This window comes from Athene noctua, chromosome 1, assembly GCF_965140245.1.
Source record: "Athene noctua chromosome 1, bAthNoc1.hap1.1, whole genome shotgun sequence".
NCBI classification, from domain to species: Eukaryota; Metazoa; Chordata; class Aves; order Strigiformes; family Strigidae; genus Athene; species Athene noctua.
The window spans coordinates 138,766,351-138,781,916 of record NC_134037.1 but is presented as its reverse complement, the minus strand read 5'-3'; the positions used below and the strand labels follow the sequence as shown (position 1 = coordinate 138,781,916).

Below are 15,566 nucleotides of genomic sequence, written 5' to 3'. Positions count from 1 at the left end.
CCCTCACTACCCTAACACATACAGGTATGACAATGGATGACCTGCTAAGTGATACAATATTCAAAGTCATTTTACCACATACATTTTCAGTCAGACTTTAAAAATTGACATTGAGATTTAAAGGGAAGTCAAGACGTTGGAATTGCACCTAGCCTGCTAAGAAAGGGTAAAGTACGCTTCCTCAGACTCAGTTCTTGTTCAAGCAAATGCAAGAACCAATTCCAGGTTTTCTTTTTGGTTTTGATCTAAGATCTGTCTTTTTCCTCCTCCTGTATTTCCAGAGAAACAGAAGAGCCCAGAAATTCAACAGCACACACATAAGCTGAAAGCCCTCATCCTTCATACCAGCACTATGCACTGAAGATGCAGATCAAAAGTAAACTGTCATTTTCTTTGCTTCTTAGCACTGTTGAGTTGTTGAGCACCCACATCAGTACATACTCCTATTCTCAGTACCCTAAAGAGGTAAGCTGATAGAATGTGGTGAAGCACACTCATTCAAATACTGAAAAGGAAGCATGAGCTTACTCTCTACAGTGCTATTTTTACCAGCCAGCACAATTCGGAACACATATAAACAGGGCTGCAAAAATCCTCTCCTATGCAAGGTGCCATTTTTGACACCCTATCTGCTCATTGCACCTTCCCCACTGCTGCAAAGGGAAAATATCTAGCATTTGGCTGAAATTTCAACCTGAAACTGCTGTTAAAGGGGAGACTCTCACAGGGAGTTAACATGAAAGGATTCAGCACAGAAACAGTAGGAGCATTTTACACTGTCACCCCTCCTGTCCTCCACCAGAGACCAGCCTAACCAGCCTCAGGGTCCAGCCCGGGGGAAATCCTAGACTGTAAAACAGTTGTGCTTTTAAGATTCAGTGGCAAGATGAAGACGCTGACCTTTCAATGTGGTTGCAGCAAAGGAAATTCTCTCTAGATATGAGAAGACGTTCTCCCAGTGGGGGTGATGGAGTGCTGGGGCAGGAGCCCAATTACAGAGGGGGAGGAGGTTTTCCCAGTGCAGCTGTATGAGGAAGGCCCTGAACAACCTCATCCAGCCTTGGAGAGGGTGAACCCCTGAGCTTGGACTAGAGTCCTCCAGAGGCCCTGTCCAGCTGAATTACCACGTTATCAAAGTCTGCATGCAACCTAATAAAGAAAAAAATCATTAAATGCTCATCCACGTGAAAGCATTTTACATGTCTTCTGCCCTCAGCATTTATTTATTCTTTCCATTATAGTAGTGTCTAAGAAAGCCACTCAGAAGAACTTTACTATGGTAAGCAGCGTGAAAAGTGCACAATACACAGTGGTCATGATGCAAATGTTTAGGTAAATCCGGTGGCTGCAATTCAAGAAGAAACTGAGCTATCACAGCCGGCCCTGGATAAAGAACTGTGGAAAGAGCTGCTTGGTGCAGCCAGATGAAGCAGATTTAGCACAGCCCCTAAAATGGCGGAGCCCCTCTCCCTCAGGCACAGATCCCTGCTGCAGATAATGACACGCTCCTTCCCTCGCTCCTGTCTCCAGGGGCTCAGGCCTCCTGGCTCATCAGGGATCCTGTCCTCCAGCTGATGGCAGAAGAGAGCCCAGCTCGGAGGTCTCCTTCCCCTCTCACTAGCAGAGCTTCAGCAACTTCACAGCACCCTCTGCTGCCAAAGGGCAGAATCAGACCAGAAATGAGGAAACGGACTAAGCCTTCGAGTGAACGTTATCGCTTTATACAGAGCTCCACCTAAATTACCCTGCAGTGAAAACAGAGAGATAGCAAAGCCCTGATCCATATTAGCGACAAATCTCCTTGTCTTCCACAGAGCCACCCTTGAAACTCATCTCCTCTTGGGTACTACAGCTGCACACCAGTCCGAAATACGAGCAGCTCACTGTTTCCAAGGAACAGTCCCATAGCAGAGTACAAACCTTGCAGGGCTGGGCTTTTCAGGTAGCTGTTATTTTTCTCAACCTAACCCTCATATGAGTCCTCAATGATAAGTTTAATAAATGTCATTACTTATTAGAAAATAATAGTATGCTTATTTTTTTAAAATAACATTGGTAAATTGGTTGATTTGAAAGAAAACTCTTTCAAATCTTTCTAACTAGGTTCAGCACATCAGTGCCTGAACTGTCATGTGTTTGCTGAAGGAAAATTGTTTTATTTGCTTGATAAAGTCTTTTGTCATTGCACAACTTGGTTTGTTGTACTGTCCCCGCTGATACACCCAATGGCAAGGCAGCTGAGAAAACAAAGTAATTTTAATGGATCTGGTGCCAACATTAGCACCAAAAAAAATCAAACTCTGAACTCTAAGTTGGTGCTATGCGGTACCTTTCAACATCTGGCTCTACATAACCCTTCTCTTTATTACTCTGAATTCTTATTAGGAGAGAAAATGTGCTTCAACTTTAGAAGGCACAAGAAGGCGTAAGCATGTGCCCTCTCAAATCCATGGGGAATATTCCTACTGTGCTAAACTGGCAGTCCCTCCCACAAACTAGCCGGGTTCTAAAAAAAAAAATAATTGCTGCGAGTAAAAAGCCCACCACGCCATACACTGGTGAGCAACTCCACTGGGTTGCTGGGACAGCTCAAGAAAATACATCTTTACTCCTACTCCAGCCATGCCTGGCCCTGTACAAGCCTTTACTCACAGAGCTACCCTGCAGCCTCAAGCATTGAGGAAACCCGGTTATTTGATACTCGTAGGCAGAAATCCGCAGCCCCCACACCCGGGGCGGGCAGCACCCAGCTCCGGGGGTGCCCGAGAGGGGGCTTACAGGGCGGTTGCAGCTCAGCGGAGCGACCAGCCCGCACAGACTTTCCTGTGCAGACCCAGACCCGCCTCCAGCAGCAGGTATTTGTAGGCAGCGCGGGGCAGCCCGTCCCCCCGTCCCGCCCCGTCCCGCCCCGTCGGCAGTGCGGCGCCGGTGCCGGTGTGATGGCGGTGGCCGCGCAGCTGCTCCGCGGGGCCGTCCGCAGCCCGCCCGCCCTTCGTGTCGCCGCAGCGGCGGGTCGGCGGGCGCTGGGCTCCGCGCCACCGGGGCTGGAGGCCGGTCGGGGGGGTCGGCGGGCCGCACTGGCGGCGGTGGGGGCGCTGGGCGGGCTGGCGTTGGGGCTGTGGCGGTGGCAGCAGGCCGCGATGGCGGCGTCCGAGGAGGAGGAGGAGCAGCAGCTGCGGCAGCGGTTCATGGCGCCGCCGGTGAGCGGGCTGCGGGAGCTGCGGCGGCGGCGGCGGGAGCTGCGGAGCCGCATGGAGCTGCTGCTGATGGAGACACAGGCGGAGGTGTGCCGGGCCCTGGCCGCGCTGGACCCCGGCGCCGCCTTCGCCGTCGACACCTGGGAGAGGAAGGAAGGTACGGGGCGAGGCGGGGGGTCGCGGGGGTCACCCCGGGCTCGGTCAGCTCGGTCGGGCGCGGGGTGACCCTTGGCGTTGGCAGGCGGTGGCGGCGTCAGCTGCGTGCTGCAGGACGGCGACGTCTTCGAGAAGGCGGGTGTGAACGTGTCCGTCGTGTTCGGGCTCCTGTCCGAGGAGGCGGCGCGGCAGATGCGAAGCCGAGGGAAGTCTCTGAAGGCCAAGGACGGTAAGGTGGCCGGCGGGGAGGAGCGGGACCTCGGGTCGGGGTGCACTCACTGCAGCGTGCGGGTGCTCTGAAAGTTGCCCAGCCTTTGAGCAGAACGCGGGAGAGGCTGCACTGATCAGTGCCCGAGGGGCTCATTTGGATCATGGTGGCTTTGAAACCATGACGGGTGGGCTTTCCCATCCCTAAAAAGCTGAGTATTGGAGTGCTTCTCCCACACTCTTACTCCCTTAAAACATGTACTGTAGGCACAGGTTGTTCCTGGACGGCGCAGGAGTCGCGTACCTCAGAGCTGGAGGGAGGGAGAGAACCAGAAAGTCCCGAAGGCTAAGGGGGATTCAACCCACATTTGTGTAGCAAAGGGTAGCTGGGAGGGCTGGGGGTGGTGGAAAGCCTTAGCAGCACCTTATGTTTTAAGTGGTCTTCATCTAATGGGTGCTCTAACACACTGTAGCATTTTAGGACAAATACTGAAGAAAGCATTTAGTTGCGTGCACGGAATATGGGGATGAGAAGTCAACTGCACGTTGATTAATAATTATGGTGACCCAACACGAGAAGGTTTCTCGTAGTGGAACAGAAGCTTGGAACCTAAGGAAAAACAGCAATGTTCCTTAAATGAAAATAAATGAAGTTATTATTACTATTTTTTTTTTTTTCTGTGCATCTTTTTATCTAGGGAAGCTGCCTTTTTGCGCCATGGGTGTGAGCTCCGTTATCCATCCAAAGAACCCTCATGTTCCAACCATGCACTTTAACTACAGATACTTTGAAATTGAAGAAGCAGACGGTAAGAATTTTAATCCAGTGAAGTACATATGAAATTTGTGACTCTACACGAAGGGAGCATGAACGCGTGACTAGGGTAGGAGGTTAAGAACCATTCCGGGTTTGTTCCCAGCTGTGCCAGGAATCTGTTGTGTAGTGCTGGGTCTCAGTCTCTGGGCCTTTGTTGGTGCGTTTGGAAAATTAGCACAATGGTAAAGAGGTTTGCAGTTGTACTTTTTGCAGAGTACACCGGGGGGTTCAGGTTTAAGTCAAAATGTAGGAGGTTATAAATATATGTAGAACATATTCAAAGAAGCAATTCTAGACTTTAGTAGAAGAAAGGCTTGTGAAGGACTGATAAGCATTCTGGTCAGGATGTACCTTTCTCTCAGAAGCTGGAGGGACGCACTGTTGGAAACATCAGTCTCTATCTGCATTGTGCCTTTTTTCCCCTGAGTTCCTGCAGTTTGCTACTCTCAGAAGCAGGACTCTGGGCTAGGTGGTCAAACGCTGAGAGCCTGTGTGTACCTTCTGACAGTGTGTGTACTGTCAGAAGCTCACAGAGTTTTTTATCAATTATTTTGCCAGAGCATTATGGATCATTTCTAGTCAGTTCCTTCCCTGGATTTAATAATGATGTTCCCTGTCTTTGGCATGCAGTAAAATGTTTTTGGATTCTTGAATAGGAGTTGCCAGTCCATCTCATGAAATTGAAATCCTGTAGTCAAAGTCAGTGGTCCAAAACACTGAACAAATAGTTTCCACTGCTTTGAAATTTATTTCATGTTTTTTCCTGAAGTCACTGGTCATTGCACTACCTCAAACTCAAGATTCTTCTTGATGGATATTTAGGAACACCACTGAGTAATGACTTTGTTTTCTATTGTAAAAGTAGTTATTGGTCTTGATGAACCACTCGCAATGTATTTCTGTTTGGAAGTTTGAAAGAATAATGCAGCTGCTTGCCTCTCTCCTACAGGAACTAAACAGTGGTGGTTTGGTGGTGGGGCTGACCTCACTCCGACTTACTTGAATGAAGAGGATGCTGTTCATTTCCACAAGACTCTGAAAGAAGCCTGTGACAAGCATGATCTGAAGCTCTATCCCAAGTACAAGAAATGGTATGTGGGGAGGGCTATGCTTGGGCTACTTTTGTGGGAGCAGAGGTTCTGCTGCCTTTGGGAAAGTATCAGCCTATCCTAATGAAAATCAGCAAATGTGCACTGAAACAAAACGTAGTCTAAAGCAGTCTCTTATTTACAGAAGCCTGAGATTTTTCAAATCAGAGGGCTGACAACTAGGATCATAAGTCTATAGCCCAAATAAAACCCACGCTGACTCTACAAGGTTTTGTAAGCCACAGACTAGTCTGTGAAGTTTGAAAAGAATTCCTTTTGGCCTCTGGTGTTAAACTAGGATGAGACTTTTGCCCCACGGACTTGCACTAATTCTGCTTACAACGAACTCGTGGTAAATGTGCATGACCTTAATGTAAGCTCTTGGGCCAGCGCTGCAGTTCTGAAAATCCCACTCCAGTTTTTCTGCTTTCAGTCTGACTTTCACTATCTTGGGTTTTTTTTGCCAGGTAGGTAAAGGAGCTTGTCCTTAATGTTGAAGCTTCCTAGTTTTGATGGAGCTGTACTTTTTTTCCAGTGACACATTCACTCAGAGTTCAACAGCGTATTGTCTAAAGAAGAAAACTTTGAATGCTCTTGAGCTGACAGATAGAGGTGATGGGATCCTTCACTGTTCAGTGAGAGCTTACTGCTCTGTGTCTGATAATCTTATCTGCTACAAGCTGTGGTATCCAGGCAGGTGGAGTTACCCTTTTGTAAACTACCAGGCCTTGTCTGAGGATAGGAGATAAAGTGGGTGTTGTAGCTGTGCTGTGGAACACTTAGTAGAGAAGCACATCTTACACCCTTAAGACTACAGTCTTGTTCTCTGAGGAGTTTTTGCATGGTAGTTCAGAGCATCTGCTTTAATGGTCAGGCTGTGTGCAGTGTAGGTAGGCTGGCAATGCTGAAGGGGGTTGGAGAGAAGGAAGCCTGTTCTTAGTCTGAGGGCAGCTCAGGGCAGGACTGATTATGTTCCCCAGGCAAACGCAGTTTTCTCAGTCTTGGCATGAGTGTTTGCTGTAGGCAGCAGCTGTGCAGGGGCCTGTGGTTCTCGCTGACAGGAGCAGTGTGAATCTGCTGTGAGCTTTATTAATTAGCATTGCCCCTTTTCCCACCTTTCTCAACCATAAAATCTCTTCTTAGGTTTGCCACGCTGCCCTCCTGATCTAGGTTTAAGACTTTTGTCAGGCTTGTTCTCTTTTGCATTTCTGACTCAGCCTTTTTTCCTAACTCTTCCTGCTGCCATAAAGTAAAAAAGCTGATCATCCCAGTGAATAAAAAAGTAGCTTCAGTTATCTGTTACATCTGCACGTCTCTCCTGCTATGGCCATGCCATTTATATCGCTTGAGAACAGCAACTGTGGATGGATGCATGTAGGGAAAACTGGGGCTATAGGAAGGAAAGGTTTCCTTGCTATTGATGGTTTCTGCTTCTTCCTTCCCTTCCATTTCTTCCCCAGGCAAAGACTTACAGGGTATGGCTGCCCAAGTGAACTACTATAAGCAAGGTAGGGTGTGGATACAATGAATCAGCTAATTTATAGTAATTGCACGCCTACATACTTCCAGTAAATACAAGAGATAAACTGCCTCCCTATTGTAGGATAAGCTGTTGTTACTCCTTCATATACTCAGCCATGAGCTGTGGAAAGCCACTGCTAGAATGCCTCCATCTTCCAAGTTAAACTATGGAAAAGCCTTTTTCCAAGGAAGGCTGCGTCACTTTTGACTTTTCCTTAAGTGAGATTGGCTTTCTTATCTGGTATTGGGTTTTTATATTCTTTTAGTTTTGGTACAGAAAATCAGTTCTTTTACTAGAATGGCAAAAAGAATAAAGAGACTCTCCTCCAAGTTTATTTTGAGTTAATCTGAAAGCCATATAAATAATTTGGGATCTACATATAATTCTGGTAATGAAATCTGGAAAGGCCTCTTAGGATGAAGCTTTGAAATCAGGTGTCCCTCCTCCGTATAGGAGGAGGATATGGACTGGATCACTCCGCATGGAAGCATCTGCCATGGTGTTTGAGTGTTACATGTCCCGGGACTGTGTGGCAATATGTAGCTTTGCAGAGACTGTTTAATCAGAGCTTTTTCTGTAAGTGCCTCACCATGTTTCTCTAAATATTGTGGACCATATTAATAATCATCCGCCGCTTCTTCTAGGTGCGATGACTACTTCTATATCGAGCACCGTGGTGAACGAAGAGGGATTGGAGGCATATTCTTTGATGACCTGAACTCTCCCTCCAAGGAGGAAGTATTCCAGTTTGTGAAGAGTTGTGCCAAAGCTGTTGTGCCTTGTTACATTCCCATTGTGAAAAGGCACTGCCATGACTCCTTCACACCAGAGGAAAAGCTATGGCAGCAGCTTCGGAGAGGACGGTGAGTACTGACAGAACAAAAGAATACATGGGCAGTGGCTTACACTGCTGAGAAAAAAATGAGGTGGTTCTGGATGGTGACAGGTTTATGTCCTGTTGTGGTGTGGGCTAAGTTTGCGTGAGCACTCCAGAGCTTGCCAGAGAATCTCAGCATTTTTGTGCACAGAACGCTAGATTGCCAAGAAGGGTGCAAAGGTACTAGCACACCCTCATCTTTGTCTCCCACTCGCCCATGTTGCAGCATAAGCAACCCATACAAAATGCCACAGTTTCTCTCCAACTCCTTCAAAAACCAAGAGAAGCTACTGCTTTGTAACAGGCAAAGAGGGGTGTGTGTGTGCTTGGTGTTCTGAACCCTGCCCTCTTCTGCAGCCCAGTGATATGGGCTATAGCACTGCCCTGTGACGTGAGGAGCAGAGGGTGAGGCAGTCATGCATCCTACTCACTAATGAAGCTAAACCCCAGAAAGTCATTAAGGAGCTGTACCCAAGAGTACTTTCAGCTTCTTATGTGCATACTTATTCCATCTGATCTTGGCATCAAAATGAAGACACAGTGAACTCTTCGTAAAGGAATAAAGATACAGAGGGTTTTTTTCTGGCATGGTCCAAATTCACTGTAACTTAAGATTTTGGAGGATGCTTATTAACATGAATGACTGTTAATGCTGCATTGGTAGAAGCAGTTGTACTGCTTTCTCTACATCCTGTGATTGTGTAAGCCTGTGGAGAAATGAGAATACACGTGCTTTGGGCAGAACTAGGGAGTTATTTCTGCCTCTTCTGCAGAGAAATCTGTGAGAGTGGTGTAGAGAGCATGGAAGCATTGAAGGTGAAATCACTGGCCTGCAGCAGTTCCTCAGATAAGCATAACTGCTTCATTTGGTGGGATTGTTCGTGGGAGCGTTGGGCTTTCGTGGTCTGGCCTGCAGATGGGATTTAGCAAACCTGCAAAGACCATAAGGGGGAATAGCTTCTTTGAACTGCAGCCAGGACCAGCTCGCAAGGTCTGCTCATGTCTCTGGATCTGTTTGTAGGTTATTGGGCTAGATAAAGCTCTCCATTTCTGCAAATAGATAGGAGCTCCTACCTTCCTGTACCTCTGTTAAGTACTAGTACCTCAGTACTGGGTATTAAGGTAATCCTGCTGAATTGTCACTGCTCTGTTCCTATGCTGGGGGCAGAAACTCATCTATTCCAGCACTTACAAGTCCCAGCCAGCACTCTGAACCTGTCTGACTTCTGCTGCATTCCAGATGTCCTCAAGAAACAGAAAGTCTTGTTCTGACCTTGCTGCTTATGTGGCCTTCGGCATGGAGGACTGCACAGTGGAATTTTTCATGTGGTCATTTCCTGTGGTCATGGTTCCTTTAAGGCTCTTTTTAATGTCTGACACCAACACACAAAAGAGTTTAGCATAACCAAGCTAAACTTGGTCTCAAGCTTGCAAACAGGGTTGAGGCCTGGGAGAAATAAGCTAGCATAGTACCTACAGAATGCTCTCCTTTGAATAGTTTGTCTGCTCTGTTCTGTTACCTAAGGCCATTACTTCCTGTGCTTTGTGAAGTGGTGAGGTCACACCTGCATTCCTATGCAGAGGATGCTAGAGAACCCTGGGCCCCAAACCAGGGTTCATTCTGACACCCAACACAGTGGAAAGACAGGTTGGTTTTGTTTGGTATCTGCTGGTTGAAGAAGGCATGGCCAACTTCTGATAATAAACTTGTTTTTCTGTTGCATCTCTTCACTCCCCATAGGTACGTAGAGTTTAACTTGGTTTATGACAGAGGTACAAAGTTTGGCCTCCTGACACCAGGATCAAGAATTGAAAGCATTCTTATATCTCTTCCACTGACTGCAAGGTAAGGGCATAGTTACATGGAGTTGCAGGTAGGCATTGTTCTTAGTAAAATATTTTATAGGATTAAATCCTGGTGTCCAGTCTCTTAATAGTGGTTAGTTCGTGCCTGATACAAGAACTGTCCAAATATATGCAGATGCTTCTCTGGTGTGCTACACCCACCCAGTTGCCAGTACTGTATGGCCTAGATACTTTCTGACAAAACAGTGGTGTTTTTTGTGCTTAGTACCTCTTGATAGATTTCCCCTCCTTGCTCCATGGGGTTTTGTTTAGTAGCTCTTTGAAACCGTGTGAGCTTCTGGCTGTCCTGGCAAGCCTGTGGCAAGGAGTTCCCCAGTTTAATTGTGTGCTCTATGAAATAAGTGCCCCTCTGTTTTCTGCTTGCACCTGACGATTTCATTCAGCTTTTCAGTGAGTAACCAGATTTGCTTCCTGTTCATTTTCTCCATTGCTTGTTTTACAGGCTTCTGGTTTTGTCATTGCCTGTTTTACAGGCAGATAAGTCCTGCTCTTTTTAGTCTTTGTACAGTAGCTATTCCACACCTTTGATCCCATTTGTCACTTTCTCTAGGCCCAAGTTTTCTATGCCCTTTCTGAACTGGGGATAAGAAACAGACAACATAAGCTATGTGTATCCAAGATGCAGGTTGCTGCTGACTCAGTGCCATAATGATGTTTTAGTTCATTATTCCTTTCATAATTTTAATATGCTCTTTGTTGGTTTTGACTGCTGCTAAGCACTGAGCTGGCTTTTTCATAGAACTGTTATGATGCCAAGATCTTTTCTGGGCAATAAAAGTTAACCCAGTCTCAATGTGTATGTAACTTTTTGCTGTGTGAAGCATCACTCCAGATCAATCAACAGGGAATTTTACCTACTGTTTTATTGCCCAGTTCCTTGGCTCAATACTAACTTTTCAACTGCCTTTTTAGGTTTTAACCTATCTTGCTGTATCAGCAAATTCTGTCATTTACAGTTTACTTCCCCTTTTTAGGTTGCTTTTAGATATGCTGAGTAGCACAGGCCCTATCACAAATTTCATAAACTTCAATAGTGACCTACCTCCACTAGGAAAACTGACCTTTGCCTGCTACCCCAAACCCACGGAGGCAGTCCTGTTCTCACCATATAGCTTCATCCCGCTGCCAGCACATGTTGTGTTCCTGACCTGGTGGTGTAGCATGGTCCTATCTTTTGATTTCATTGCTGAGATGATCTGGTTTTGCTTGTTTCCATCAATGTAAATAGCATGCTTCACAGCATGAATGGGTCCTTCCTGGGGAAAAAAAAAAATGGAAAAAGATTGTACCCATCCCTTTGTGACCACTGACAGTTCTCTTCTTCTGTCATGCCTCTTTTAATGGCCTTTTCAATAAAAAGTGCTCCCTCATCACCTTTGATTTTAAAACCAAGATTCAACTTATAGGGCTTCCAGTCCAGTTTCTGGAAAAACTAGGTCTTGTGTCCTCACTGCCAGAATTGTCTGGCTTCCTGTTTTGCTCGTCTTCCTCATAATATAGTGTGTCACAAGAGACTGCTAAGAGATCTTTGCAAATAAACCTGCATACATTCTGGGGTAGGGGGCACTGGTCTTTCCTTCATTCTTCCAGCCTTGCCAGAAGTTGGGAAAAAGATTGAGCTAACGCTTCACCTGACTATTCTGGTGTTACTGTTTGGTTTTACTGAATTTAATGATTTTTAGCCATATCTGTCACCTGACCCAAGAGTATCAACTGTGTATGTAGCTTTTCATCCTCAGAAAAGGCAACTCGAGTCCAAGCACAGCCTGGTGTGGGAGAGGCAGCAGCCAGCTGGGCAGTCTGAGTGAGTTTCCCCTCTGCCTGCAGGTGGGAGTACATGCACACCCCTCCAGAGAGCTCCAAAGAAGCAGAAATCCTGGAGGTTCTGCGCAATCCCAAAGACTGGGTGCACTGATACAGATGGTGAACAAGATGGATTGCTTACACTGAGCCATTATGTGAAAGAACACGAACGCCTGCACACCAGCTCCTTCAAACTGCATGGCGTTTTAGTGTAGCTATTTATACTCTTACCTGGTGCCTTAATAATGCTGTAGGCTTGTTTATAACTTCCAAATATGTTAAGTCATTCTTTAAGATTGATGGGCTAATGTTATTACCCCCTGTTGATGTTGCCTTGTGAAGGACTGGTGATACCCTCACAGGACTACTGTGCATGCTTAGGAACTTCCTCAACTGCTGTGACTGCAAAATGGCCAACCACTGTAAAGTGGAGTGGAGTGAAAGTGTTATCTGTGCCTAAACAGCACTGTTTACTCTTAGAAAATGTTGGGATGTTTGAGAAATACCTTTTTTTTTAAAGAATAAAGGGAATAGTGGGTACGATTAAAAAAAAAATTATTAAAAAAACCCAACTTAAACACTGCTTTCAGGAAGTTGTGAAAAATGTGGTGCTTAATCATGTATTTTGATGCTATCCACATTGACTTGGGGTGGAGGGGAAGGTTTTAAGATGTGCTGCTGAAGCATGATATGACTGATCAATAAGTGGGTGATTCTGGGTTGGGGTTCACTGTGTCACCTGATGAGAGCAGCAGGAGGATGGCTGTCCATTTTGAAGAGAAAAAGAATCTTTTCACATCAGGCATCTCAGCTGTCATCAAGATGTGATACCAACCTGCCTCGGGCCAGCTCCTTTGCCAGGGACAGCTCCAGATATGTCAGATGTTGCCCTGAGGGCCCCCAAAGAGCACTTCATGCTGATCCCACCCGTGCGTAGCACCGTGGATTGTTCTTTCCTCCCACCCCCGTCACAAACTTCATCGTGGACCTCGTAAGGAAAAGCAAGAGAGGAGGGGTCCCATAGTCCCTTGTCTGAGGAAAAGGTACAACTACCTCCCCGTCGGGGAATCGAACCCCGGTCTCCCGCGTGACAGGCGGGGATACTCACCACTATACTAACGAGGAGTGAGGTAGGGAAACTCTTGCTTGTCGTTGTGACAAGGGATGGCACCACCTCTGCCGTGTTCACGCCGTCTGCAGTTAAATGGGATGAAATCATTAAACCTTAAAATCCCACTCAGTAAAAGCCAGCGATCGCCTAACCTCCAAGAGGGAGGAGGGGGAAGGGAAAAAAAAAAAAAAAAAAAAACAACACAAAAAAAAAAAAACACCAACTGGCCCGTACGGGGATCGAACCCGCGACCTTGGCGTTATTAGCACCACGCTCTAACCAACTGAGCTAACCGGCCGCTACCTCAAGCACTCCCCGTCTGCACGCAGCTCACGCGTTCCCACCGGGGGGAAGGGGCAGGGGGCGACACACGGGACGGGACGCGCCGCGGGTGGAACCACTGCCGGGAGCTACCTCCCGGGCGCGCCGCGCCCGTTGTCTCTGGGAGCTGCGACAGAGCAGCGCGGGAATTAACCGGGACGACGACGACGACACGAAGACAAGAGCCACCCGCGGGCCCCCACTCGCCCTCCGCGAGCCGCCATTTGCCCTCGACACGCGGCCTTTCTTCAGGCCCCAGCACCTCAGGGTGGCGAGGTGTCCCACCGCCATACCAGCTGTCCTGAGAGGAAAGAGTGAACCTTTCCCCAGCTACAAAGCCAGTCAGATCGCATCTAAAACCGTGGCGTTGTGTAAAAACATACAGAAAATACATAGGAATTAAATACCTGTGAGCCTGTGAAAAGGTTGTAAAGGAGGAGAACATCATCCAACCATGAGCCCCTTGCTTCACAGACTGTCAACCTGAGTGCTGAGTTCCTCAGTTCTCCTCTCATTTGCCACCAACACCACCTATCATAAAATACATTTAAAAAAATAACACGTTAGGAAGACAAATAATTAATTTGAACACACAGTCCATCAGAAATCTGCTATAGAATGCTAGTGCTTCACAATATCACAAGAGTTTGCAGGATTGCAGACTGCACAGAATCATATCAGAAAGACATTTGTACATTTTACACAGGTTACAATAAGCAGAACTGTTTGCTCTGCAGGCCACAGACTGTATATTATAATTAGATTATGTGTGAAGGAAGAAGCTACAGATTTTCAAGGCTGAGAGGAGTGTTAACACACTTATGCTTGCAGCAGTTGCTTTAGAGGATCCTGAAAGCTGCTGGTTAGATTAAGGTAGTCTGAAAGAATGCTGACTACATTACTGCTTTCCTGATAAAGAAATGTTGGAAGATTGTTTCAACCATACAGGAGGCTCAAGGGTTAGTTCTAGGGCCAGGGCAGACTCGAGGTGCGTGTGGTGTCTGCTGGGCCAGGCAGCCCCCCCAGGGCAGGGGGAGGACGCTCACAACCCCTGAACTGCTCTGCTACAACCTACCATCTCAGCCAGGCTGGATAGAGCCCTGTCTGTAGGTCAGGATGGGCAGCCACCAAGTCTTAGCACAACCAACAAGCTGGGTGAGCTGTGGGACAGCTGCAGGGATCATCTTCTTCACAGGGCACACCACTTCCTGATGGCCACCGTGATGGGGGCCATGACAGCAGCTTCCTGATGTCACAATCTACCTCCCTGCTTCTTGTCGGGGTAGTGCCAAGGAGACTGGGAACAAGCAAGACCCAAACAAGCAGAGGGGAGCGGCTGCTGTCCTTCAGGTGGCAAACCAACAAGGCTGTTGGCTGAACCATGAACCAGACCATCGGGCTTGGCAGGAAAAGGCAGCGGATGAAGAGGGACAGCTGGGACATCATGTCTTCCGGGGGCCCAGACAAAGGACCTCATGGCAACACTCCCCACTCTAGTGAGACCCCAGGACTACTACCTGCTCTTGGTTTTTCAGGTGGGTAGCGATGATATTACCAGGAGAAGTCCAAAATCAATGAAGAGCGATTTCAGGGCCTTGGGGAAACGGGTTAAGGGGTTGGGGGCACAAATAGTGCTCTCCTACATCCCTTCAGTTGTGGGGATGGATGAGGAAGATTACAGGAGAACTCAACAGATTAACTTGTAGCTTCAAGACTGCTGTTACCAGCAGGGCTTTGGATTTTTCAATCATGGGTTGGTATACAGGGCACCAGAGTTTTTGGCAACAGCTGGGATGTGCCTGTCCCAGAGGGGGAAAAGGATCTTGGGGCAGGAGTGAGCTGGGCTCATTGAGAGAGCTTTAAACTAGATTGGAAGGGGGCAAAACTGGAACTCCCAGACATAAACCTCAGGGCAGATGGCCAGAGTTCGTCAGCTGTTGTGCCAGCGACAACTCTCACCCTGCCATCTCAGTGGAGGAAAGGGATGGAGACGTCCAGCACAACAAAGATGCAAGGGATATGGATGGATCGGTAACCATGGCAACACCTGTGACAGCTCAGGCTGGAATTAAGACCCCTAAATGCAAAAAGGTGCTGGGGACATCAGCCCATCTGAAGTGCATGTATACCGATGCACACAGCAAACAGGAGGAGCTTGAAGCTGTGATGAAACAGGAAAATTATGATGTCATGGCTATCACAGAAACACGGAGGGATGTCTCCCATGACTGGAGTGCACCAACTCATGGCTACAAGCTCTTTAGGAGGGACAGACAAGGCAGGCGAGGCGGTGGAGTCACGCTGTATGTCAGGGACTGTTATGATTGCTTTGAGTACAAGTGTAGTGAAGACAGGGTAGAGTGTCTTTGCATTAGAATCAGGGGGAAGGCCAACAGGGCAGATGTTGAGGTAGGAGTCTACTATAGGCCACCCAACCAGGACAGAGAGGTGGATGAGATATTCTATAGGCACTTAGGAGAAGTCTCACAATCACTTGCCCTTTTTCTTGTGGGAGACTTGTAACTTCCTAGACATCTGCTGGAAATACAACACGGCAGAGTGGGACCGGCCCAACCAAGATGATTCTGTGATCTTTGACAT

The 15,566-nt window shown here is 47.4% G+C and overlaps 1 protein-coding gene and 2 non-coding genes across 5 annotated transcripts; 1 reads left to right on the top strand and 2 right to left on the bottom strand.

Annotated features, from left to right (window-relative positions):
* The first annotated feature begins 2,929 nt into the window (after window positions 1-2,929).
* Window positions 2,930-12,726, top strand: CPOX (coproporphyrinogen oxidase). Of its 3 annotated transcripts, none has more exons than XM_074928255.1 (7): window positions 2,930-3,354; window positions 3,439-3,582; window positions 4,259-4,369; window positions 5,327-5,468; window positions 7,632-7,850; window positions 9,606-9,710; window positions 11,558-12,726. In XM_074928255.1, the coding sequence occupies exons 1-7, from the start codon at window positions 2,940-2,942 to the stop codon at window positions 11,643-11,645; spliced, it is 1,224 nt and encodes a 407-aa protein (XP_074784356.1). In that variant the 5' UTR covers window positions 2,930-2,939; the 3' UTR covers window positions 11,646-12,726. The 3 variants fall into 3 exon arrangements, with proteins under 3 accessions (XP_074784356.1, XP_074784340.1, XP_074784348.1); XM_074928239.1 differs by having other exon boundaries at window positions 11,456-11,578; XM_074928247.1 differs by lacking the exon at window positions 11,558-12,726 and adding an exon at window positions 10,705-11,435.
* On the bottom strand, window positions 12,587-12,658 carry TRNAD-GUC (transfer RNA aspartic acid (anticodon GUC)). Its single transcript has one exon. It is a non-coding gene; the product is annotated as a tRNA-Asp (tRNA).
* Window positions 12,727-12,868: 142 nt separating the features above from the next.
* Window positions 12,869-12,942, bottom strand: TRNAI-AAU (transfer RNA isoleucine (anticodon AAU)). Its single transcript has one exon. It is a non-coding gene; the product is annotated as a tRNA-Ile (tRNA).
* Between the last annotated feature and the right edge of the window lie 2,624 nt (window positions 12,943-15,566).

Coding starts and splice junctions, on each gene's coding strand:
- CPOX (XM_074928247.1), top strand. CDS start 2,940: ATGGCGGTGGCCGCGCAGCTGCTCCGCGGGGCCGTCCGCAGCCCGCCC. Junction 3,355..3,438: donor CACCTGGGAGAGGAAGGAAG/GTACGGGGCGAG, acceptor TGGCGTTGGCAG/GCGGTGGCGGCGTCAGCTGC. Junction 7,851..9,605: donor CAGCAGCTTCGGAGAGGACG/GTGAGTACTGAC, acceptor CACTCCCCATAG/GTACGTAGAGTTTAACTTGG.